A 27983-nucleotide genomic window follows, 5' to 3' on the forward strand; every position below is an offset into this window, starting at 1 on the left:
ATCATAAGACAGTGAGAAATGGACAAGAAAACTACAGCTTCGGTGGACAAAATCCATGACAATTAAGTAAAATGTATCAGCTCAGCACATTTTAATGAGAGCTAGCTTGATATCTAGTTTTTGGTACCTCGGTTATGGTACGCTAAAATCACTGCTGTGTCTTTACAATGCCAAGAAACATACGCTGCATAAAGTCACAGAAACGGGACTGTTTGGCAAAGTATTACCATACCAGCCTTTTAGGGAATATAAAAAGTCTCAGAAATCTTTCCTATTTGGCAACAGTTGCAAATCATTCTTTAAGTAACAATATCTGCAACTCTACTTAGACTTCTCAGGAGGATTATTGGTTATCTGTGTTGGCTACTAGTGATTAATGCTTCTGAGACGAAAAGGAAAGGTTTCCTTGAAGCTTATGGAAATAAAGGCAAGAATAAGGGATTGTTGTTTTCTCATTATTATTGCACTCAACTCAATTGTACCCCTTAATTCTAGCCTTTCTTTTTGCTCATTGCCTCTAAAACATAAACAAACACTCTCAGGCCTGATACTCAAAAGCTGGCAGTGTGTAAATGACACCCAATTCCCTCTGCAGCAGCTCCTACCAAACTGCAGTGCCTGCTGCAGTCCTCTTCTAAGCATGCTCTCTCAGCCAAAAACACATTAACACTATCAACAATTTGAACAAGTTTCCATCATAGTTTTTTCTCTGCATAAAAATTTTGTCTCCAGCGAACTGGAAAGGAACTTTGTGAGTGACATTAAAAGGAACAAAAATGGGCATAAGAGAAAACAACAGACAAAATAGAAGCTGAAGAAAAAGAGATACTGCTTAGGAAGGGAGATACAGCAAGTATTCAAGGAGCACAACAAAAATCTATCCCCGCACACACTTCTCCTTCAAAGTTACCTTTGAAATCAATTCAATGGTCTGTAGTTATGAAAAGAAACCACACACCAACCTGTTTTTTGAAAGACCCCAAACTTCCATGTGATGTACAAACAACTCTTCCTCCCCTTCCATTTCATATCTGCTAATTAATTACACAGTCAGCTAAACAATATTTTGAATTGTCAATCATGGCAGCTGAATTGCATAGAAAAAGCTTTTCCAATGAACAGCAGGAAGTTACAGGAATGCTACTATCAGGCTCGACAGCGAACAAATCCTATGGTTTAACGGGAAGCTTTGACACACGTCCTGAATTAGGGATGACTTGCAGTAGATATCAGTCCACAAGCAGACCCAGGACAGGACAGCAACCCACCGGACATCTCTCTCTAGTGGTTTTTGGGGCCTACCCTCTCAGATTTGTTCTCTGTACAGACAGCCCGCTTGCCTCTGAGGCAGGCACGGCCCCAGAACTCTTCTAGGTGTGCTATAACTCAGATACCCATACAGAGGACGCTTTTATTTCCAAAATATATATCATACTTCGTTGGTAATTACAGAAAAGTTCATTTGTTTTTCATTTTTCTGGTTTGCCCAGGCATAACCCAAGGGGCTGTCTTGCTCCTGACATGCACAAGAGCTCTTTCAAAAAAGAGTTTGGTATCTCTACGTGGTATTGCACTGCACTGTGTCAATCCATGCCCCCCGGAGCAACTCAGGAGCACAATTTTTGCCAAGATTAATTTTTGCTGAAGGGTCTTATTTTGCACACTGAAAACTAAAAAAAAAATTAACACTGACTACACCAGTCTATGACCTTTGTCAGCAGCACCCAGAAGAAAATGTCTTCTTTAAGGACCGGAGACAAAACAATGCTAGATACAAATTCTGTCCGATTAGTTATTTTCTTTCCACTAGTAATTTATACTGTTATACTAATGTCATCTGTTCAACTAGAAAAGTTGAGTGCCTACACTCCACAAATTAGCCATGAAGAAGGTAACACAATCATTTTGAAGGCCCCAACCCAGCAATTTCAGCAGTTTAAGTGAGGGGAAAACTTTTATTATTGGAGTGGCACTGGGTTAATAACGTCTATCTAGTCTTTTTCCTGTTGCATTGCAAACAGTTAAATATTTCACCTAGTTTTACCCATGATGAGTCTACTTGGTTAAAGTTCAGAAAAACAATGATTTGAAAGCATGAAGAGAGAGAATACACTTCTTTAATAGTTTGCTCCAATTTGTGTCAGCTTCTCTGGGAAAACAAATATCTCTTTAATTGGAATTTCAGTATCAAGCTATAATGTCCTGACGAAGGTTTTTCTTATGGCTTGCCCTACTTATTCACTCTGATTTAAAAATCCTGTTTAAAGTCACTGTTTTCCAGTGAACAACCCTCTATTCTTGATTAAGGGTAAAGTATTCCTTCTTTTATTAAAAGTGTCAATCAACGCTGCTGGAATTGTGCAAAATAATAAAGAAAAAAGAATAACAATTTCAAAGCAAGATTGTAAAGAATGAGAAGTTTCTAAGTGGCTGAAAACAATGGTTTACAGTAGACATCGTTTCTTAATTTTATTCATCTCTAAAACGGAAGTCTCACTATAATTAATTTTCAAAGTACCCTGGAAGCAAAGTTATGCTGACATTCAGCTAAAAATAAGACATACAGTAGTTATATGCCTAGTAAGTAAGACACACATCTCTTACATAAAGTAAGATATGAAACCTTCCACAAAATAATGAAGGCCTGTGGTACACCTATGGTATACCTATACCACCTCAAGGAAGTATTTAAAACAAGCAACGTATCCCATAATTAAAATATTTACATATGAACATGAGAAAATGTATTTGTGTTCTCTATTTCATTCGCTGCATCTGCAAAACAAGTAACGCCCTTTTATACAGCAAAATGAAATCTACTAAGCTTAGATGATTTCCAGAAAAAGGTAATGCCCTACAATTACTGTCATATATTGAAATTTTATTTTAAGCAATGAAAGTCTGCTTCTAGCTTGATGTTTTATACACGACCTCTGCTGACGATCTTTAGGGATCTCATGGCAATTTTATCTATAAAAAGGTCACAAGGGGAAAACCGGTTTCATTCTCTTTTAAAAAAATGGGAACAGATGGGAGTAAATAGTAAGATCAGGTAGAACTTTCTGAGACCACAGATTCCAGTTGATATTCCTTTATTAACAGCTGCACATTTTCATAACTGTCATAACATAAAGATCACCTCATGTCAATCAAGTTCAATGTCTAGCCCACATCTACAGCTCTTTTAGAACAGAAAAAAGAGAATTCCAATGGCTAGCAGTTCTTTCTAAATATTTTCTTGTTGCAGAATAAGTGACCAGAAATGCTTTCTCATCAGCCTTCGACAGTTTATTTAATAAAATCTGAATACCAAAAAGCAGCAGTAAGGCAAATTATTATCATTTATGGGAAACATCACAAAGTAGGATCATATGACTGTAAAACCTCCCCTTCCCTGTAAGGAGGAAAAGCAAAATATACAATATTTAGTCTCAGGAAGTTATTCTGCTTTATACATCCATAGATATATACACACACGCATACATATATATATACACTTGCACATATGCACACACACACACACATTTGTACATACTTGAAGTGTATAAACAGTCTATACACATACATGAGTGTATATATATGCATATATGCATACATACATTCACACATGTATAAAGCAGAGCAACTTTATACACACACACATACGCACAAAATCTTGTCACAACTCTTCTCTGTGACATTTCTACCCCATGTGTATTTACAGATGTATAAGACAGAGAAAGAAAAGACAGCAAGGGAGAGAGGGTGACATTAAAATCAGGAAAAAATGACTAAAGGCAGAGAGCTAGTGAGAAAAAGGAAAGAACTGTTGATTGTTCAAATCCAACAACTTATTTGTACAATTTATAAGGAGATTTTGAAAAGTGATGATGTAATAACCTAGAGTCCAAGTCTGTCTGTGAAAAGTAAACTTAAAACCCCCAAAAATTCCAAATTCAATAGAATATTTAGTTTCTCAGCTTTTGTTTATTAGTTCAGTTCCAGAAAGACTCAGGAGGAGACAGGAGCCTAAATATTTGTAAACATTGAAAGAAAAGGTTTTGAAAATTTTAACTGAAATTGCAAGTTTCCATATAGTTTAAAATTTTACCTGCAAACACAGGCCAATATTTTGAGTTAAGATCCGATTGTGAAAGCCTGCAAGAACAGTTTTTCAATAACTTGGAGATATTATTTGCACTGAAGCAAGGAAAGTACAAAAGAAAGAACGGAAAAAAACAATAATCATTGTCCTACCACAAAAGGATCACCATAAATCTTCAGCACTGATAGTTACCTAGTAAGGCAGAATTTGGAAATGAGTAACTTATCTACATAGTTAGTTGCTCATTTTTAAGGAATATAATATAAAGCTGGTGCTATCTATAATGAGAATATGTAGCCTTGTGAAAGAAAGAACAATTAAATTTGTTTGGCAGCACCCTAGCCTCTTAAATTTACACACGTTTCTTAACTAAAATATCTCTATTACCTTAGAAAAAATTATCTGACTACTCTAAATACCCATTTGGAACCACAATGCCTGTCTGTTATTTATTCAATCTGTATTAGCAGATTTCACAGGTATGGTAAGGTAACACTGAAACAGCAAAACAAGTAGTGAATTTAAAGAGAAAGTAAGGAGATGTACACAATACCGTAAATAAACTACTTGGCCAATTTTACCAGTTCTAGAGGTTTTAATATGTTTATTACTGTCAACACAGGATTGAAGGATGAACTCAGGTGAGCAACTGCCAATGCTGAAGGTGTGACATGTGAGTATGACTACGCAGACATAGCACTACTTGCAGTAACGCATGACAAAAGTAATACCACATGTAACAATGGCTTGATTCTTTTTTCTTTGGTTTTCCTGCAGAATTTAATAAGACAAGTGAACTCCATATGCTATAATTTCTTTACTCTGTGCGTTTCTTCCTCTATTTCTTTTTTTTCCTTGATTATTTTATCTTTGCCCTCTGCCATTGTTTTTCTTTTTCTTGACTCCGTTTCCCATTCTGCTTCAATTTTACTACTAACCAAAAGCTGATGGTTATGGGAAAACGGGCATTTCATTCATAGTATCATCCAAAACTGTGCTGAGGCAAAAGGAAAGTCAGCTTTGAGCAAGGCTGGATCAAAAATACGAGAGCTGCCTCCTGCTGGCATGGACAAGTAGGAGAGTAGAGGAAAGGAAGACAGTAAACTCAAAACGGCCAAATGTCACTTACGCAACAGAGGCATCAGTATGCTTTCTGGGAAAGCATATGGAAAATAATTCTCCCAATCTGTGGCTGTCCTTCCCTGGGCTGTAAATGTCTTCAAATCATTCTGGTTCACATGCACAAAGAGGACCAAGTTTCAGATGGCAGAAAGACTTGGGAGCTATGCACAATTCTCTGCACTAGACACAGTCCAAACGTCTGTAAAATGCCCTCATCACGTACTAGAGAGGAGTTCTAGGTTAGTGTACTCACAGTGAGTACGCGGCATCTGTGTCAAAAGACATAAGACAAGCTTCCTATTACATCTTACAAAAACTTTCTCCCATTTCATAAGCGTATTAAATGAAAACATTATTACACATTACGTTTCACCTTAGACTTTGGCACTAAAAATTTGCCAACAGCATGAACTACTTAATGGGTCAGGATGGATTAGAGTTCTAGATCACTTATGAAAAAGATTCCTTTAGAGGGATCTGAATTTCAAAGCTGAATAGAAGAAAAAATAAATTAAGAGCACTACTGAGGAAATAAAGACACTTTGAAAATAAAATCTCACACAATCAAAAAATTTTTGTTTCAATCCTTTCATCTATTTCTACTAAAAGGTAAAACTACACTGAACAGTAGTAAAGCCAGAAAAGAAATATAAACTTAATGAAGTACACTAAAACCATAGTTTAGGGCTGTCTAGACTCAAACTACTTCCTGAAGAGAGAGAAAAAAAAAAAAACATTTTAAGCTTTCACTGCCCATCTAAAAGTGTCTTCCTATTTCAGTACACACTGCTGTATCCCTGCGGCCACGATACAGCCACAACTTCAAAAAACATTTGGGTGAAGATTAGAAACACAGCTCATGAGAAAGCGTACAATATGAAATCAGTTTCCAGAGCACTTACAATTAAATATTTAACAATATGTTCGTTTAGGAACTTTCCACCAGATGATGGAAGAATAATTTCATGTCAGAAGAATAAAAATCATGCTTTACCATCAAAAGGAGAAAAAGAAGAGAAAAGAAAAAAAAAAGAATTCTCACAGAATGGTTGAGGTTGGAAGGGACCTCGGGAGATCATCCAGTACAACCTGCCCTGCTCAAGCAGGGTCATCTAGAGCACACTGCACAGGGTCACGTCCAGGCGGGTTTTGAATATCTCCAAAGAAGGACACTCCACAACCTCTCTGGGCAACCTCATGTTCACATGGAACTGCCCGTGTTTCAGTTTGTGCCCCTTGCCTCTTGTCCTGTCACTGGGTACCCCTGAGAAGAGTCGGGCCCCATCCCCTTGACACCCTCCCTTCAGATACTTACACACATTGATCAGATCCCCCTTCAGTCTTCTGAACTGGACACAGTACTCCAGGGGAGGCCTCCCCAGGGCTGAGGAGAGGGGCAGGATCACCCCCCTCCACCTGCTGGCCACACTCTGCCTCATGCACCCCAGGAGACCAGTGGCCTTCTGGGCCACAAGGGCACATGGCTGGCTCATGCTTAACTCGTTGTCCACCAGCACTCCCAGGTCCTTCTCGGCAGAGCTACTTTCCAACAGGTCAACCCCCAGCCTGTACTGCTGCCTGGGGTTATTCCTCCCCAGGTGCAGGACCCTGCACTTCCTTTGTTGAACTTCAGGAGGTTCCTCTCGGCCCAGCTCCCTAGCCTCTCCAGGTCCCTCTGAAAGGCAGCACAGCCTTCTGGTGTGTCAGCCACTCCCCCCAGTTTAGTCTCATCAGCAGACTTGCTGAGGGTGCACTCTGTGCCTTCATGCAGGTGATGGATGAATACCTTGAACAAGACTGGACCCAGGACTGACCCCTGGGGGACACCCCTAGCTACAGGCCTCCCACTAGACTCTGCACCACTGACCACAACCCTCTGAGCTCGGCCATCCAGCCAGTTGTCCATCCACCTCACCGTCCGCTCATCTAGCCCGCACTGCCTGAGCTTGCCTAGGAGGATGGGATGGGAGACAGTGTTGCTGAAGCCCTGCCGAAGTCCGGGGAGACAACATCCACTGCTCTCCCCTCATCTACCCAGCCAGTCATTCCGTCAGAGAAGGCCGTCACATTGGTCCAGCATGATTTGCCCTTTGGTGAATCCGTGCTGACTCCTCCTGATCACCTTCTTGTCCTCCATGTGCTTAGGGATGACCTCCAGGTTCCAGGGATGGTAGGGAACTACAGGCTGATCAGGCCTGTAGTTCCCTGGCTCCTCCTTCTTGCCCCTCTTTTGGAAGACTGCAGCGACACTGGCTTTCTTCCAGTCCTCAGGCACCTCTCCTGATCTCCAGGACCTTTCCAAGATGATGGAGAGTGGCCATGCAATGACATCTGCCAGCTCTCTCAGCCCTCGTAGGTGCATCCCATGACGGCCCATGGATTTGTGGATGTCAGGTTTGCCTGAACAATCTCTAACCCGATCCTCCTCAACCAAGGGAAAGTCTTCCTTTCTCCAGATTTTCTCTGTGGTCTCCAGGGTCCAGGATTCCTGAAGGCCAGTCTTACCAGAAAAAAATGAGGCAAAGGCAGCATTCAGCAACTCTACCTTCTCTGTATCCTTCGTTACCAGGGCACCCGCCCCATTCAGCAGTGGGCCCACATTTCCCATAGTCTTCCTTTTGTCACCCATGTATTTATAGGAACCCTTCTTGTTGTCCTTGACATCCCTTGCCAGATTTCACTCCAAACGGGCCTTAGCCTTCCTTGTCGCTTTCCTACAGACTCTGACAACATTCCTATATTCCTCCCAAGTGGCCTGTCCCCTTTTCCACATTCTGTGTACTTCCTTCTTCTGTTGGAGTTTTGCCAGGAGTTCCTGGCTCATCCCTGCAGGTCCCCTGCCCCCTTTGCTCAACTTCTTCCTCAGAGGGATGCACCCTTCTTGAGTCTGGAGGATGTGATCTCCTTGAATAGTAACCAGCTTTCTTGGACTCTTCTTCCTTCCAGGGCCCTATCCCATGGGATTCTTCCAAGCAGGTTCCTGAAGAGGCCAAAGTTAGCTCTCCTGAAGCTCCTGAACTATACATACAGGACTCTGATCTAGGGAATAAAAGCTCTGTTCTCCCTTGTACACAGTTCGTTCTTCTTAATTCAAAATAAATCATTCTCAATTACTGTAGCTTTTAGAACCCTAATTTGGGTAGCATTAACTTTTCTGTAACTTTCTGGTCTATTAACCAGAAACAATATCTCATAAAAGAATGAAATAGCATTTTAATGTTCCATTTTAATTCTTGGCTCTCGCTCTTTTCAGAAACACACAGGCATCAGCAATGGAGAGGATATCTTAGGCTACCTTATCTATCATATGAGAGGTTTACAAAGTATCATGAGAAATGTAGAAACAAACAATACAAGTAAAAGTGGGACAAACTGCATAAAAAAAGACAAAACACTATGAAAATCCTCAGAAGCATGAGTCATGAGAACTAAGACAAAAAATCAGCCTTGTATACCCCAAAGAGCATAAGAGAGATATGCAGGAAGCAATCTGGTATGTAGTTCCAGACCGAAGTATCAATCTATTTTAAAACAAAAAAAGCATACAGAAACAGTTTTCTGCTTCTCTCTGCAGAAGATGATATCTAGAAATGAAGATGTGTGTACACACTACCGAATCTGTGTAGAACAGTGATGATTTTCATTAGATATCCTGTCAAAAGCTTGCAAATGACATCATTTGCTCTTTCTCCATCCTATGACATATGTGATATGTTTCAATGTCTCTGATGTTGTGTATGAGAGAAGACTTTGTTCGAAGGCAAATTTTCTGTAGACTATTTTTATTCTGAAAGCTTGATGCCATTCACTCTATATCTGTTGCTGATGTTCCAGATATTCTCTCTTAGAAACATACACATTTCCTTCTACCCAAATAACATTTGGAAACAGATCCAAAATGAATATTACAGTAAAACAAGCTGCACTTCCTTTTTAAGATTTACAAAGTCAAAAATAGCAAAAATTCAAAAGCCCTAACGAATATAAAAATTTCAAAGAAAGCTGAATTTTTTTTTTAAACAAAGAAAAATGATATAACTGTTTGAAATAACTGGTTGTTTCTGAACCAAAGTAAAAAATGTTCTTTTTTTAACTAAAAACATTGTTATGTTATCTTCCATAGTTGGATAGAGTATTAGATTTGTTTTCATAAATGTAAACATTACTTGCAGCTAAGCCCGAGTGCATCCATTAGAAGTTAAAAAGAAAATACTCTTTTATAAATGTCAGTGAAGATTTAAGGAAAGTGATTATATTATCCAGAAAAGACACTACTATAGGAAAAAAATATTAAGAAAAGGAACCAGAGAAAGAGATGAATTAGCAGAGATGCGAGGAAAAAAAAGGAATTTATGAAATGTTTTTTCTTATGGAAAAAATCAGTTATTCAAAACTGGGGGGGGGGGGGGGGGGGAGGAGGAAGGACTTCAGAACAGCCTAGTAATGAAGGATCTCATGCAAGTCCCTGTCTGCTGTTCCTGTCTCTGCTCCAACAATCAAGCCAAAAATGGAGAACAACTTTTGAAAACATCCGACATCCAAAAGAACTTCTACTTTTTGACCTGGATTCACAAAAGTGATTTAAGCATGCTGCACAAAAATGAGCAACAGTAACTTTTCCCCTCAATTGGTTACCATCGAGAAAAACTTCTACTGTGCTGACTCCAAACAAGTATCTTCAATTTTTTAATGGTCTTCAAAATACTTTCATGCAAGTACTTGCGTAGTCAGCCAGCAAAACAGATGACCATACAGGTCAAACTGCAGTTCTTCCTTTGCTCAGCTTAGAACTCCTGTCCAGAAGGGCTATTCAAAGGCAATACTCCTGCTAGTAAGACTGGCTACCATCCTCATGGCTACAGCAGGGCTGATCCCTCCATGAGGGATGAGCCACTGCTGCCTATTAGCTGCTGTAAAATGGGCACTCTAATTCAAACGATGCTACAGATGCAATCCACAAGAACAGCAGGAAATTTAGATATACATATATATATGTATATATATATATTCTCAAATTGTCAAATGAGTTAACGAGGATAGACACAGCGATGGACAAAAAGGCTATGTAGCTAAAAGAAAGCATAACAAATAAACTGGGAACACAGAAAATGGAATTTAGAAGGATTAAATCCATAACTGAAAAATTGTAAAACTTTCCTAGGAAATAAAGCTGATTTAATCTGTGTTCCATATTAAGCAGGAAGGATCAAAGACTGACTTAACTAATTTCATTGGCTAATACATGGTAGCAGATCTTCCTCCCACCCCCAGATGGGGCACACTTACAGATAATGGAGATGACAGAAGGAAATGACTGTAGACATCAGGAAAGGAAGGTTTAAATCACTGTTTCTGAAAGATTAGCACTTAGAAGAGCAATGAAGCAAATAGCAAGGGGATCCATGCACAGCCTGGCTGCAAATGCCAAATGAAATGTCAGGACAAAAGATAAGTTAGTAGCATTGCCAAAAGGGAAAGAGAAGAGTCCTAGGAGAAATTCAGAGGAAAATTAAAATGACCCTATTGGCCATAATAGGTTAAATTGATGGAAAAACATCTTCCATCCCTCCTGCATTTACCTGGAACGTAAACTCTTTGAGGTATGTTTCTCAGAGATGAATGGATGAGGGATACGAAGCTCAGGGATATAAGATTTCCTTAGCTCAATAACAGAAAAATGAAAGTTTCTAATTTATTACATTTGTTATTATGAGTATTTTGAATATAAAGAAATTATGTATAATATTAAATTTATTGCAATTAATCTGTACCTTATTTGTATCTATATTCTCATTTCTTAAAATGAATTTTAAGTGCTTATTTCATTTATATACCATCAATCAAAATTAAGATGATGAAATAAGAATCTTCCTTTTATGCTTGTTACACTACAAAATGATATGTAAAATTACCAAACAGCAGTATATTGTGGATTTATATTAATACATTTCAACCAAAATATATGAATGATTTATATCTACTTTATTATTTAAATTAGCTGGTTAATGATGCATGTATACTAAATTCCTTTATCCATAACCCAATGCGGTGTAGTTTAATTCTAGCCAGAGTGGGAATTTTTTGCTCTTTCTCATGACCCTGGAGATAGCATCTCTCTCTCTCTCTTCAAAGCTACAGAGGAAGGTTAGATAGTTGTTCCCACGCCTTAATCACACTGTACTCATACTAAACAGATGCAACTGGCAGGTCAGCTCCATCCAACTTCTTTCTTATTTTTCTTACAGATGATCAGGTTACGGTCTAGTTTTGTATGCTCAACTGTTAAATATCAAGTGAAGCAGGAGGTCATATTCTCTTCAACTTAATAGCTTTGATAGCTCCAATATGTAATCACGAGACATAACTTCTTCCTAGTGCTCACCTTTTTACCATAGATGTCGTTATAATTTGTGTGAAAGAGCTGCTGCTGTTGGCTGGTAGCTGCAAAGAAAGACGGTTTGGATCTAGGGTTCAGAGGGATGACAGAAGCACTTAAGGTTTCCACAGTCAGCCACACGAAGAGTGCTTGCAACAGTTGGCCACACTATGCATAACAGCTCTCTGTATATGTTGTGGCTGAGTTTCCTTGAGGACTGAAGTGCCTCAAACATTAAAATGGACTGCACGAATTCTCTTTGTAGGTTAAATGACTTATTTTTAGTACTAAAAGATGTGAAAATATAATCTCTTCTGCTAGCATCCAAAGGACTAAGGACAAAAAAAGACAGTATTTATAAAGCATTAAAATGTTGGTAAGTCAGAAAATTTGAAGTGTAGAGAAAAGGGGTGAGAATTCACTTTAAGTCAACAACTGGAAGAGAAGGAACAGATCCCAGGAACTCCCCTAGTCAAGCTAGGGAAGAAAGAGTAAGACTGCTGCTGTGACAGATATTCACATGCCCTGGGGAAGGCTGCTTCTTCTGTGCAACACTGCATCACGTACAAAGCTGCCAGAATTTAGCTCAATCCTAAAAGATGTCCAATCTGATGACCAAAAATTCTCTCACTCTTAAAAGCAACACAGCTCTCTCAGTGGGCTGAATATACTCAAGACAGGAAAGAAAATTCTTGCTCGTGATTGTCTGAAAGATTCTGACTCGCTTGGTCAGATTTACTTGTCCAAATTGGAAGTCCAAATGGTCTTGCTGGGCTAAAACTGATCTTAATATCACAGAACGGATGAAACAATCGTCTGTGAAAGATCCTGAATTTTCTCGCTTCCACCCTTCCTTAGCAACCTCAAAATCTGTGATGCCATTTTTCTAGCTTCACCCATTAAGACTATTAATATCTTACATAAAATTGACTGATTTTTTTCAGATGGTTCAAATGGCCCTGCTTATTTCAACTGCCTCATGAATGAGACTTTTTTTGAGAAAGCCAAAAAATATTAAGATCATTCAACAATGTATTTGCATCACAGGAAAATATGCAGATTTAGAAAAAATAGATCTATAAAATGACATAGAATAGGAGAGAAATTGCTCTTAAAATAGTAATAGCAATATTTCATATCTAGACTCCTGAAGTACTGGAACTATTTGAATAATCTACAGGTACAGTAAATAATTGTGGTTGGTGATATTTTTTTTCCCTCTTCAACAAAGGTATAGATAGTAAACTTAAATTTTATTTAGTTCTAATTAATATGCAAATAATATAATATTTAACTAATTTTTTTATTAAGGAAAATATTTATTCTCAAATTAGCTCTTTTTCTTTTAAGCTTAGAAGTCAGGAAACCTAAGAAAATAAGACCTGCACTATCTCACTGTATGCATGGACATGTGAGTGTGAATCTGTCCCTCCTCTATTAATAACTTTTGAATCTATGGACCAATGATACATAGAGAAAGCTCAAGAGATATTAATTTCAAAATAATTTCCTACAATTTTGTGGGAAAAAAATCAGCTATTGGACAGAAGAAGATTCATCCTCTTTTCATCCCACTGTGTGGAAAGCTACAGAATAAGCTAAATCTTCATTAGATACCCGAAAATTCACACTGACTAGAATGTTTAGTACGCTAAATACAGAAAAACCTCAGTAAAATATCACACTATTAGATAAAGGGAGTATCCAATCAAAATACGTAAATCCATAAGAAACCAGATCACATTTGTTCTGCTTTCATAGAAGCACTATTTCACACAGTGAACAACATTTTTCTGTCAATGGACAAACTGCTTTTCTTAACAGATACTAACATTTTCTGAAGAGCAATCTGGAGCTTAAGAGAAGTAGACTTTTTCAATACATGTTGTATTTAGTATTTTACACTTTTAAAAGATAAACAGCTTCTTACATAGTGCAGATATATACTGAATAGGTTATTAGTTTGGTTTTCTAAGCAAATGAAATCATATGAATTTGGTATTTGTCTCCTCTGATAACTTTTGAACCTGCTAACCAATTTCAACCAAATCTGTCAAAAGATTTTAAAGATATTAAGGTATCAAATGTTCTGTGAAAATTGGTAGGTGGAAAAAGGAGAGCGTCTAGGATCATTATTTCTGCTGTCCATTGAGGCATTTGTAGTTGCTCACAACTTTCTTGAAGTACTGACATTTGGCTTATTCTTTGCATCAAAAGTTTTTGTTTTTCTTTCCCCTCATTAATTTTCTTCAAATACATCTTCTTCCCTCTTGTAAATTTAGCCTATTGGTAGTACCTGAATAAATTTAACAAGAAAAGCTTACAGATTCTGTTTCTACAAACTCTCTCATTGTCTTTAACAATCAGCTTCTGGCTGAAATGAACCATTACTTTTTTAATTTAAATGTGCTAAAACTCAACTATAACATTTAATTACTAATAAACATTCCTCACTCAAATCAATGCTTTATCAGCATCACGAAATACACTGCCCATCTGTACTATGATGGAGTAGTTTTCCCCTCATTGGTACCTCCATAATGTAAACAATACTTTAACATAGTAGGTAATCATTTTCTTACAGGAAAAAAAAGCAAAAGTTCATCAATATCTTAAAATAAAAAAAGCTATTATTTATATAATGAAGAATAAAAATACATATTCATGGCAGAAAGCACTTTATAAAACTAGCATCTTACCTTTTCGTCCAGGGTATACATGAGGGTAATATTCATAATAAAGATCAGGCTGGTCTAAATTTCCAAATGGTTCAAACTCCATTTCTGCATTTTGGAAGAGATTCAATTTTACCAGTAGTGCCAGTCTCACAAACCACAGCTAGATAATTAATACATATAAAAAAAGCAAAAGGCAAGATCTGTTATTAGCTTCAATCACAAGGCACATCCAAATAAAATTTCGATTTTCTAAATACTTCTGATAAAGTTGAGTAAAGAGTTTCTATGATACTTTCTAATGACAATCCCTTATGCTTACATGCTTCCTCACACAATATTTTTCCTAAGGCCATTAAAATAACAAAACCCAGAGGACTGATGTTTAGTTGCTTGTAAAGGTACTACATTTTTGAAGATGAAGGTTACAAACTAAATTAGCCTGCTTCAAAATTAGATCATCTCTCTTTAAATTGATTTAGGTAGCATGTAAGACTTAACACTTTAAGTTTTATTTTTTTTCCCAATTTTATGCATTTTTTAACATCTGTTATTATTTTGGTGAATTTCCATGATCTTGATAGTTACCAGGGCCAGCACTGTGACTTGTCATCTGTTCACATTCCATAAAGTAGAACTCTTGTCAAGTTTCATGAACCTTCATTAATTTGGGTTTTTATTTTCATATCGTCATGAAATATATTTTTAACATTTGAAATCTTACTACAGACTTCGTAATCTATACAGAGTCCATGAATGTCAGCAGAGTGAGCCTTGTAGGATAAGCAAAGCATACTTCTTTTTACTAGTCTAACTTTAAAAACACGCAACTAAGATAGTTATACTTTTTAAAAATGTTTTGCTTGTATGAAGACATACAAGCAAACAGAAAAAGTGACTTGCTACAACACATTAATAAGCTTAATTTTTAGGCAACTATTTGGAAATAGTTTGATCAGGTTCAAAAGAACGCTGCTGTGAATATTTCTGGAAAAGGGGTGTGAGGGTGTAGTTTTGAACACACCTGCAAAGAATCTGTTGTATGGTTAGTAGGTAGTCCACTTTTTCCATAGCCTTGACCGTGGGCAGTTAGAAGTCGTCCACACAGGTCAACTGCTGCCCTCCAGTTTTTACTGTTCTGGGAAAAAGAAAAGAGTAAGTAGCAAAAACACAAAGCCCCTAAGATGCACAGCTGCTTATTTAGCCTAAAGCAGCTACACCTACCCATCAGTAATAATGACAAGGTCAGGAAATCTGGCCGGTGAGAAGCAGAATGTTGTTTGTCAAAGCTGCACGTGTAATTAGGTAAAGAGGGAAGTCAAGCATGAGATACAGTTTAAGAATATCAGATCGCTAAAATAAAAGAATACACACCACCCTATGAGTTTCTGAACTTAAAGCTACACAATACTTGCTAATAATTTTCAAAATATTCATACTATTCAATATATTAATAATATTCAAAATATTATCTCAAAAAGAAAAAAAATTGCCAGCCATATTTCAATTACTGTATTCAAGTTACTCTACTATTATAAAGTATTTAAGGCCTATTCCTGCCCCACTGACTTCAGTATTTCAGACTATAACCCCTAGGGTAGCTTATTTTATCTCCCAGAACATAGAAATATTGTGATTATTATTAATAACAGAGGACAAGAAATAATGCAATGCATAAAACAACAATAAAAACAGAAAGACGAAAACAGTTTCATCTTCAAAATACAATCATCTGAATTTTCACTGCAAAGCTAACTTCACAATAATCTTAAATATATTTTTTCATTCATACAACAAAATCTTGCCTGGTTAGACAAGGCACACTGTATTGTCACACTGTCATATTAATGCTTCTACCTTGTTTACACCAATGCGGCCTTGTACATAGCTAACACAAAAAAAAAACCTTATAAAATACTATTGCTTCACAGGTTTTAAACCATCTTATGGTTCTGTTACATAAAACACTTTTTCAAGAGACATGCATCCAGTAGCTCCTTATAAAACCAATACATCTCATTACAGAAGAGTAAGTCACCATTTCTTTCAAACAGAGCATGTTAAATGCAGCAAAAATAATGACCAAGTGTAACAGAAAACTGGCATGCTGTCTGATAAAATTCAAAGGAATAGAACATACTGATTTCAGTGCTTCCCAAATTTGGATACGCACTTGTAACTGGCAACCTACAAGATTATCTCTAACATTTACAGTTTGGAAAACACGTTAACAGTGCAGTCAATACCTTAGAAAAACTACTGGTAACAACTGAAGAGTTTTTGTACTCCCTGGCCCCCATTTTGCAGCTCTAGTTGTTCCAAGGACAACTATAAAGAGAGGTCACAGTGCACTGATGACTTCATCTCCTTCCTCTGCATTGTCAAATTCCAGATAAAAATTTGAATTCTGCTGGAAATGCAGAAGTTGACTGACAGCATGGATGTGAAGGAGCACAGTAGCTTTTTCTTATGATATCTTATGGAAGAGCAAGAATTGATATGTATTTATAACATCCTTCAACATAAATTTTTACCTACTTAGAAAAGCAGAAAGGCATGGAGACAGATTACCTGTACTTTTTTCCTTTTCCATAGAGACAAATTAGTTTGCTATTATTCTCAGAACAGAAGCAGATTTAGACTGTAACACAGCTTAACTTTGCTTCCCAAATGAGAGTGAGAGTCCAGAAATAATAATGGAACATTTATGGGCAATCTTAGGTGCTACTGCTTTAAGGAACTATTTTGGATATGGACAAAGGACTATTTTTTATTTATAGCAGAAGACAGCCAGGAGGAGAAGCAGCTCTGACAACCATAGTAGAAGTTGTCCTTGCTGGAAAATGAAACATAATATTCCTCACGATTTCAAAAGTAGAGCTCTCTGATGGTCACGGACCATAGATCTTTGTGGAAGCTTAAGTAGTATAGCTTAATTGGAAATTAACAGGACACATTACTGTCTCTGGAAACTTGAACAAGAATTATAGTTGCCGGAGCTGCGACTCTACCAGAAATCCTTTTGCAGTTACTTGGACCAGGCCTCAAAATGCTGCAGGTTCTGTCACTTGTTCGTCTCCTCTGTTCTACAGCCTTTCCTTGTTCCTGAAAATGATATGGATGAATGTTGCCTGTAAGTCATAACAGTCCCTCAAAGCAAACATGAATATTACTGCTCCAGTTGTATTACCAAAAGGATATATATTCTATGATAATCATGACATGGTCCTCCAGCACTGTGTGGAATCATGTGAAAACATTTTCTCCAAGAGTTAATACTGGTACCTAGAAAATGATGCCAAATACTTCACTAACATAGTATCAGCCTGGTAGAAAATAACCTATTTCCTTTCATGACATTAGCTAATCTTTCTTTCACAAAAAATATGGTGCTGCTATCCTTTAATTCTTTCAATGAAAGCAACCAGCTTGAATGATTTCTGTACTTTGTTCACACTAGTAGTCCAGATATTAAACTTGAGCTGGGGTCCAAAGAATTTATATATATGTATAAACATTTCAGTAAATACATTGTTTCCTTTATAGCTTTCAGAAGTATTTTCAGTGCAACTGATACTCCCATATCAAGTCTGACTTTATGAAGTCAGAGTTTATCTTTTAAATGGGAAGATGGAGATATTGCCTTTAAGCAAAATCTGAACATCCTTCTCTGCATGGTAAACTTCTGACTGCGGTGCACATAGCAAACCTAGGACAAATAGAGGAGATACTAGCAGATTAACCAGCCCATAGACAACGTGATCACAATACTCATTGCAAACTTCTTAGTTGTAGCGGTAGGAAATTTCCAGTCACAGTTCTTAAAGGATTTAATATCATTGATGAAAGCCTGTAAGTGAGAATCAGAACTCTTAAGTCTTCTTATTCCGGATTTAATTGTGTAGTCAAGGTAGTTTTCTGGAAAAATCAAATGTCTCACCTCTGTTCCTCACAAAAACAGAAGAGGTCCTGGGAGAGGTTTACATACAGAGGGGAAACAGTATAGCCCAGGAAAGCAGGTTTCATATTATAAGGATTTATTTTTCTTTAACAGAGACAGAACCAGCCCAATCACTTTATACTTTTTCATTGAACTTTAAGGAACAAGTACTTAAGCAATTTAAGATTTGAATACAATGATTCTAAATTTAAATCAAAACGGTAGACAACAGTGCTGGCATTTTGAAGGTTTTATTTTAACCCTGTTAAGAACAACAGGCAGGCTCTGCGCCACAGAGCTCTTTTTTTTTGTTGTTTTTTTAAATAAGAGCATATATGAGGTACAAATCTGATACGCCTTTTTTGGAAGAAACATGGTATATTTAATTTCTTACTGCTTCTTTTGATCTCACCTCCAAGGTAACCGAACAACAACTTCCACTTTTAAAAGGGGAAAGATGACAGTGCAAGCGGATCAACTCTCCAGTTCTGACTTACGTTCCAACACTTCCAAAATAAGAACCTGAACACTGCTATGACGATCCTCCTTTACTAAAAACCATGAAATACCCTAAAAACTGTCTGAAATAGAGACAAAAATATAAGTGATAAATTTTGATAAATCCACATCCAAAGATCTGGTGATGCTTCTGTTCTATCTGGTCAAAGTTAAAAGTAACTGAGGCAGTCCATATATCCTAGTGCCTTCAGTAAGCCTATTTTTCACACAGAGTGATGAAGGGAAAGGGACGCAGGGAAGAAAATAACCTCACCAGCTAAAGTTAGAATATCACAATAGTCTAAATGTGAGAATAGCATTGAAAATGTTATAATTTTATATTTTTTAGAAACAGAAACAAAATTCCCAGTTAAGTAAAAGACCCAGTACAAGCCAAAACTGTAGTCTGAAGAGAAAAATATTTTTAATGTTTCTTCCTTTTTTAAAAAAGTGTCGTAAGAACGTTAATTATCAGAGTTTTCCCAATGCCTGAAAGGGTATTCCACTACGAATGTATTCAGTGATTAAGACTAGTAAAAATACTACCAACTGAGTAGCTGAATACCACCATCTCACATGTGACTGTCCCTAAAAAGTCTCCCTGTGCAGGTCAATTTTGCTTGATTTTTGAATTATGGTTGAATAAAGATTAGAGAGCATATGACTGAACAACCCCTTGTATTTCTTCTTTGTACTCAATACTGTAAATTGTTTTTCTGAATGAGGGCAGCGAAATTCAGGTGATGCAATAAGTAAGACTAATAGTCAGGTGGAATTTTATTGATCAGCAAAAAAGCCAAGTGGAAGAGATGGGATGATTGGTACAACTGTGAAAGAAGCTTGCAGATTGGATGTCTGTAATAAGTTTGTTCAGTGAAAACTGACTTGACACTTGACACATGAAGAGAATTTATAATATTACTCGGCCTCTCAGGAAAACAATTTTCAGCCAAGTCACCCAAATTTTACCCAATAAATTAGTGCTTTTTAGTGTAGAAATGCAACCTCTTCCCAAAAGCCCCCCGATTACTGTTTCTGCTACTTTTGTCTCCAACTTCTAACTTGTTAAAGTAAATATGCATGCCAAACTACTGTATCCAAGTTTGTTATATTTGACAACACAGGTAAGAGCACAACATTAATCATATGCATCAGTAATACTATATGGTTTTTTTTGAAAAGAGACTCAAAGGGAGTCATTAACTCCACATGCAACACCATTAAAGTGATTAAAATGTCCTCCTCCACTAGCTATGGCATTCTTCTCCGCTGTAAATTACACTGGTAGAGCACTTTCACATTAGCTAGGAAAATGTAGTTAGTAACCCTTTCCTAGTCCAATAATTTGAAGAAATTATTGCATGCTTACAGTCATCACTGCATATTTATAATGGTATGATATAGTAGTCTTTTTTAGGCATGGCAAATATCAAAAATTTAAATTTCCTGTGATTGTAAACACCTTGCAATTCAACATATCAGAAAGGTCTGTAATAAGAAATACTGTACTATTTGTTCAAATGAAGGTGAACAGTTAATCTAATCTATGGAGTAATAGGAACTAACATAACTGCTGCTTATATCTTCTAAGCATAATTTTTATTTGCCGCTATAAAAGAAAGTCATGTTGTGAAGACAGGCTATTATTTACATCTATTCACTACAGAGGCAAATGCATGTTCCTGTACTAGAATAAGAGCATTTTGAAAACCAAAACTTCAAGATTTTCTGTCTTCAGTTGACTTACATAAACAGCCAGACGTGTAACTCTTTTTATTTAAAAGTTATCACTACAATGATAGCTACATAGATTTAGAGAATCACACTGCTGGACTGCTACAGTGCTTCTACAGTACTTCAAGCCTCAAAGTGGTTGTAAAACAGTTCAAGAGTAGAACTGCCCCAACAATACTGTGCCACTAACACATTTCCAATTGACTGTTATTCATTCCATAGCTGAAATTCAAAATGTGAAAATGCAATTGTTCAATAAACCAACAGCAGTACACAGATGTATCCGTCTTTGGGCTACCGATACAAATCTCACTTAAACCAAGCAGGATCGAACTCCATGCGGTAAAAACTGTTGTATTAGCCAAGTTTAACAATCTGAGTTCAGTTCCCGGTGAACAGTCCCCTGTCTTTGAAATGGTCCTCCTGTTAGTGGTCTTATCAGAAAATGGGCACCTTACGAAGGTCTGCTTACTAACTTCTTGGTGTCATTTGTTTTTTGACAACTAATTATACCTGAAGAAGCTTCTGCTGATACAGTTTGTGCTATGATCCCAATGAAAGGACTTTAGTCTCCAACATTCTTTGCTTTGCAAGTGCTAATTTCATCCTACCCACAGAATTATCCGCTAATTTGTAAGACTGAATGTGTTTTTTTTGAACTGTTAAAAGGAAAGTGAGAAGTTACTACACAAGGATGTACTCTGGCATCAATCCAATTTCAGATACTCTTTTGTGATCCTGGTGAATGAAGTTGATATCTGCATGTGCAGATGTAATCGAGAAAATATTGTCAATATATAGTAGGACCACATCACTAACCAGGGATCAGATATTTTGTATGCCAGACTAACTGAAAATGTAAAACATGACTGTTAATATGTAAAGTCATTCCCACCGGGACTAAGAACTTTTGCTGCAAGTTGACTGAAAGAAACAACAGAAATAAAGAAAATTCTGACAACAGTATGGGCTGCTAATAAGATGCAACCTTTCAACAAATTAATGTGCTCCTAGGACTCCTTTGGGTATGGTATGAATCTTTCAGTGTTTAAATGGCCTTTGTACAATACAACGGCAAGACAACATTTTAAATACTGTGTTCAGTTCTACACAGTGATAATAAAAATATGTTAACTTCAACTGGGGGAGATTCAGAGAAGAGCTATGAGGATGATTAAGAAAATGTATTTATTATGAGAAAACTGAGTGAAGTTATTTTAGCCTTTAAAAATAAAATTTAAGAGGTGGAAATATCACTGCTATCTATCGATACAGAGTAGCAGGGAAGAGAAAGCAAACATCAAGAAGAGAAAATTGTTTAAAAAATAACATAAGATCAAAAGCTTTACATTGTTGTAAATAGATCTATCCTTGATTAGAAAAAGGTTTGGAAAGAGAATTCATTAGACTTACATTAATTAGCTACTAAAGGAATGAAGTTCTGGCATAGCCTTTGAAAGTAGGAAAGCTAAAACAGTAACAGTGACAGCACTGTGTTTAAGGCATAAGATGGTCTACAGCACAGAATAACATGTAAATTTGCTAAAACAGCTGAATAACCTAAGAGAAGTGACTGTATGGTGGAACAGAAGAGCTCTAGAGCTGCAGATGAAAGCCTGCGGTACGAAGATTTGGGATATCAATAACCCTTGCAAGGAGAGGTCTTTACTCCTCTTTGGTGGCGTTTTTTGTAATTGTTACATTGCACTGAGGTAACACCATACTTCAAAGCTTCAGCTGAGTTGACAGGGATTAGGGATAGAATTGCTAAATTTTGACAGGGATCAAGAAAAATATCTCACTTGATTTACAACTTTTCTTTTCTCTCTCTCTCTTTTTTTTTTTTTTAAAGCATGATCTCTATACAGCTAGTACTAGCAAGGTATGAGATGCTGGACACAGTCGGCGGACACTAAAAATCTTGAAATCACCTGTTTAGTGCATTTTTTCTATCCACACAGGATTAAAATAGTAACCAAACACAAATGAAGCATTTTCCTCTGGGGCAGACAGGCACAGAGCCATTTTACTTTTCTTTTTGCCTTCCCATCTATAACAAGGTGGATGGAGTTCACTCAAGGCCATTCAGGAATTTTAACCTAACAAATTTCTTCCTAACAGAACCTAACATTCTCTTTTGGTTGCAGCTGCCAATGGTCTCTTCCCACAGCATGTTATAGATCTTGGAATTAATAGGTGGGATCCCAGATTTACACAGCCTAAATTTAGATGTCTGCAATAACTGTATAGGTTAGATCTCTCTTGACTATACTAACTGTTCAGACATCAGCCCACATGTAAACATGCAAATTTAGGTAGCAGTCTGAAGCTGAAATCCATCCTAATTGTACGCATTTATTTTGCGGACCCCTTTGAACTAGTCCTCCTTTACATGGTTGCTCATTGCTGCAAGGGACTGAATGACTGAAATGATCTCATTAATTCTTATGCTGATGTGCAATTCATATGGATACCAAACAAACAGCTGAGGCATAATCTGAGCTTTATGGGAAGTGCATGGTAAAATTTCTAATGTTCAGCAGTATCTGAATTCTTGCTCTACATTTTAATTAGAATATTCTCTGAAAGTGGCCCTTCACATATTCAGTCCAGAATTTACTCACAAAGAAAGTAATACTGGTGGTTGGTAACACAGTATATTTTATACATTATTCCAGCCTATTGTATATATAAACAGCACACAGCTTTTTCATTAATGTTATCTTGCATGGAACTGTTATGTTTCTAAGATGATTTGAAATACTTTTAGCTTTCAAACTGATGCTAATCAGAAATTAATTTTCTATATTAAGTATTTCAGGAAAAAAAAAGCAAAAAAAAACCCTGTTATTTTTATTAGAAAAAGAAACAGAGCTGTATAAACAAAACTGAGGAAGAGTTATACTGCGTACTCAGGAATAACTATCAGCAAATGGTGGGAAGCTCTGAAAACTGAAAAAGATCTTGACTTGAATGGCTGCAATTTTACCAAAAATATCCTGTAATAAGACAAGTTTTAAAAGAAATCTGCCACAGCAGCAAAAAATCTGAAGGTAGCAGATTGGTAGCAGAAGGTAGCAGATCCTGTCTTCTCTGCTTTGGTGCTGAAATTCAGAGCAGTGCTCTTCTGGAGCTTAAGAAGCTCTCAAAGCTAAAACAGTATGAGTGACAGCACTGTGTTTAAGGTATAAGGTCTGCAGCACAGAATGACCTTTTACATGAAGGCCCAGAAGGAAAAGATTTGGTTTTCCCATATAGTAAAATTATTTCCCTAGAAGGGAAAAGGAAAAGTTGGAAAAGGGCTTTTCCTACACATGCTCAGAGGGGGTAGGCTTTTTATAATAGGGTTTTGGGTATTTTTACTAACTCTCCTGTTAAGATAAACATTGAGACAAGGATAGAAAAATATGTATCTTCATAATGGAGATCAAAAGCTGTTTTTTAAGCTTTAGTTTCAAAAATTTCCTCTGACCACCTTTCACAATACTCGAGGAGACCAGCTAGAGTTTTCTTAACAGGAGAAGTCCATTCTGGAGCTTTACATGCAATTTAATACACGTAAATTAAAAAATCTTTTCTTTTTTTTAAATTACTAAATATAGACTGTCCTAACAGTGGGATAGATCACATGACTGGGATGCTGTCATGGATGGCTACGTGCTTTTTAGTCAAGACAGGCCAGGAAGGCGAGGTGGTGGAGTTGCTCTTTATGTGAGGGAGCAACTAGAATGTGTGGAGCTCTGCCTCGGGGTGGATGAAGAGCAAGTTGAGAGCCTATGGGTAAGGATTAAAGGGCAGGGTAACATGGGTGACACTGTTGTGGGGGTCTACTACAGGCCACCTGACCAGGAGGAAGTCATCAATGAGGCCTTCTACAGGCAGCTGGAAGTAGCCTCACGATCACAGGCCCTGGTTCTCGTGGGAGACTTCAACCACCCTGACATCTGTTGGCAAGACAGCACAGCTAGGCACAAACAGTCAAAGAGGTTCCTGCAGAGCATTGAGGATAATTTCTTGACCCAGGTGGTGGAGACGCCAACGAGGAGAGGTGCAATGCTAGACCTTGTACTAACGAACAAAGAAGGTCTAGTTGGAGATGGGAAGGTTGGGGACAGCCTTGGCTGCAGTGACCAGGAGATGGTGGAGTTCAGGATCCTACGAGGAGGGAGCAGGGCAATGAGTAGGATTGCAACCCTGGACTTGAGGAGAGCTAACTTTGGCCTCTTCAGGGGGACCTACTTAGGGGAATCTCATGGGGTGGGGCCCTGGAAGGAAGAGGGGTCCAAGAAAGCTGGTTAATAATCAAGCATCACTTCCTCCAGGCTCAAGATCGGTGCATCCCTCTGAGGAAGAAGTTGAGCAAAGGGGGCAGGGGACCTGCAGGGATGAGCCAGGAACTCCTGGCAAAACTCCAACAGAAGAAGGAAGTACACAGAATGTGGAAAAGGGGACAGGCCACTTGGGAGGAATATAGGAATGTTGTCAGAGTCTGTAGGAAAGCGACAAGGAAGGCTAAGGCCCGTTTGGAGTGAAATCTGGCAAGGGATGTCAAGGACAACAAGAAGGGTTCCTATAAATACATGGGTGACAAAAGGAAGACTATGGGAAATGTGGGCCCACTGCTGAATGGGGCGGGTGCCCTGGTAACGAAGGATACAGAGAAGGTAGAGTTGCTGAATGCTGCCTTTGCCTCATTTTTTTCTGGTAAGACTGGCCTTCAGGAATCCTGGACCCTGGAGACCACAGAGAAAATCTGGAGAAAGGAAGACTTTCCCTTGGTTGAGGAGGATCGGGTTAGAGATTGTTCAGGCAAACCTGACATCCACAAATCCATGGGCCGTCATGGGATGCACCTACGAGGGCTGAGAGAGCTGGCAGATGTCATTGCGTGGCCACTCTCCATCATCTTGGAAAGGTCCTGGAGATCAGGAGAGGTGCCTGAGGACTGGAAGAAAGCCAGTGTCGCTGCAGTCTTCCAAAAGAGGGGCAAGAAGGAGGAGCCAGGGAACTACAGGCCTGATCAGCCTGTAGTTCCCTACCATCCCTGGAAGGGTGATGGAGCAGCTCATCCTGGAGGTCATCCCTAAGCACATGGAGGACAAGAAGGTGATCAGGAGGAGTCAGCACGGATTCACCAAAGGGCAAATCATGCTGGACCAATGTGACGGCCTTCTCTGCTGGAATGACTGGCTGGGTAGATGAGGGGAGAGCAGTGGATGTTGTCTCCCCGGACTTCGGCAGGGCTTCAGCAACACTGTCTCCCATCCCATCCTCCTAGGCAAGCTCAGGAAGTGCGGGCTACATGAGCGGACGGTGAGGTGGATGGACAACTGGCTGGATGGCAGAGCTCAGAGGGTTGTGGTCAGTGAAGCAGAGTCTAGTGGGAGGCCTGTAGCTAGGGGTGTGCCCCAGGGGTCCGTCCTGGGTCCAGTCTTGTTCAAGGTATTCATCCATCACCTGCATGAAGGCACAGAGTGCACCCTCAGCAAGTCTGCTGATGAGACTAAACTGGGGGGAGTGGCTGACACACCAGAAGACTGTGCTGCCTTTCAGAGGGACCTGGACAGGCTGGAGAGCTGGGCCGAGAGGAACCTCCTGAAGTTCCACAAAGGCAAGTGCAAGGTCCTGCACCTGGGGAGGAATAACCCCATGCAGCAGTACAGGCTGGGGGTTGACCTGCTGGAGAGCAGCTCTGCCGAGAAGGACCTGGGAGTGCTGGTGGACAACGAGTTAAGTATGAGCCAGCCGTGTGCCCTGGTGGCCAAGAAGGCCAATGGTCTCCTGGGGTGCATGAGGCAGAGTGTTGCCAGCAGGTGGAGGGGGGTGATCCTGCCCCTCTCCTCAGCCCTGGGGAGGCCTCCCCTGGAGTACTGGGTCCAGTTTCGGGCTCCCCAGTCCAAGAGAGACAGGGCGCTACTGGAGAGAGTCCAGCGGAGGGCTGCAAAGAGGATGAGGGGACTGGAGCATCTCTCCTCTGAAGAAAGGCTGAGAGAGCTGCGCCTGTTGAGCCTGGAGAAGAGAAGATTGAGAGGCCATCTCATCAACATGGCCAAGTATCTGAAGGTAGGGTGTCAAGAGGATGGGGCCCGACTCTTTTGAGTGGTGCCCAGCAACAGGACAAGAGGCATAAATACAGGCAGTTCCATCTGAACATGAGGAAAAACTTCTTCGCTGTGAGGGTGACAGAGCCTTGGAGCAGGATGCCCAGAGGGGTAGTGGAGTCTCCTTCCCTGGAGATATTCAAAGCCCGTCTGGACATGATCCTGGGAAATATGCTCTGTGCTCTGCTTGAGCAGAGGGGTTGGACTAGACGATCTTCCGAGGTCCCTTCGAACCTTGGCCATTCTGTGATCACTTACACTTAGGTGTTTTTTATCATATTAATTTTTCATCTGTTTTTTTCAAAAACAAAAGAAGCATTTCAAAAGACTAAGTAAGGCTTAGAAACCAAAGGATAACAAGATTTACATAGAAACAGTGGCTGAAAGAACAAGGAAGGTTCATAGGGGTAGTAGATTCAACTATTTGCAGGTTACAGATATTTACATTTAGGAAATGGTTTTAAGAAACAGAAGATGAAGCTTTCATTTTTGATGTATTTTATTTAATCTTTCTGAAGTGAAGGAATGAAAAAAGAAATGAAAATAAGTTTAGTTTTCCTGCTCTGAAATTAAAAAAAAATTAAAACAGCTGAATTTATCACATCGCTTTGCTTAGCAGAAGAGGCAATATGTCTTACCTTCAGTAAAATACTACAGTAAAACATGAATACATAAGCAAGCAAAAAAAGCTATTAAAAATCTACTTTGAAACTATTTACACAGAATCATGAATAGACAGATATATATTTTTTATTTCCTTCTCACAGCCATTAGCTCCCAATTATCTTGAAGGAAGCATGGTATTTAATATATATTGAATTATGAAGATTAAGTGCATTCTTACTTACAATTAGCTGTTTCAAGCCTACAAATGACTGTTCTACAGAGTTGGCATTTAAAACTTGTCTCTTCACTGCAGCTTGTTCCCCCAAGAAGCGAAGCATTAAATCTTTCACTGCATCTCCCTTGGTGTTCATGGAAGAAAAAAAGAAGAAACGTAAGATACTTTCTAACATTATTCTAGCAAATTGTTGAATTAAAGCTGAGCAAAATATTTTTTATCCCTTGAGAAATGTTTGTTTTCCAGTGCTTTTTGTGTGAAATGAATATAGATACAAATGTATTTTCAGCATTTCCATGAATATTTCTATATTTGCTTCTTATTATTTGCTATATTCTTTTTTCTATCATTTAGGTTTCAGTTAGCACCAAAACATTCAGACTTCTTTGCTTCTCGTATTATTATCCTTCAAATATCTTACAAAATACTCTTCAAAGATCTTATAAAATACAATAAGCTTTACTGGGTATTTCTAGAGAATATTAGTATGTTGAAAGGTGCAATATACTGACCAAAGATGTAAGTGCACATGATCTGCTGACCTAAAGTATACACAGAAAATAAACTCTGAGATCAAAAGCAAAAGTGGACAGCAACCTTTTAACAAATAGT

The 27983-nt window shown here is 38.3% G+C and overlaps 1 protein-coding gene across 2 annotated transcripts in view; it reads right to left on the minus strand.

The window, feature by feature from the left end:
• Positions 1-27983, minus strand: part of TRAPPC12 (trafficking protein particle complex subunit 12) — a 65426-nt gene that overhangs the window by 30395 nt on the left and 7048 nt on the right. For both annotated transcript variants that reach the window (XM_068937250.1, XM_009667445.2), the window contains exons 3-5: positions 27379-27495; positions 15282-15395; positions 14282-14420 (exon numbers count right to left, since the gene is read on the minus strand). In XM_068937250.1, the coding sequence (XP_068793351.1) occupies positions 14282-14420; positions 15282-15395; positions 27379-27495 (370 nt within the window). The remainder of the gene's footprint in view (positions 1-14281; positions 14421-15281; positions 15396-27378; positions 27496-27983) is intronic.

Source organism: Struthio camelus, chromosome 3 (assembly GCF_040807025.1).
Source record: "Struthio camelus isolate bStrCam1 chromosome 3, bStrCam1.hap1, whole genome shotgun sequence".
Lineage (NCBI taxonomy): Eukaryota > Metazoa > Chordata > Aves > Struthioniformes > Struthionidae > Struthio > Struthio camelus.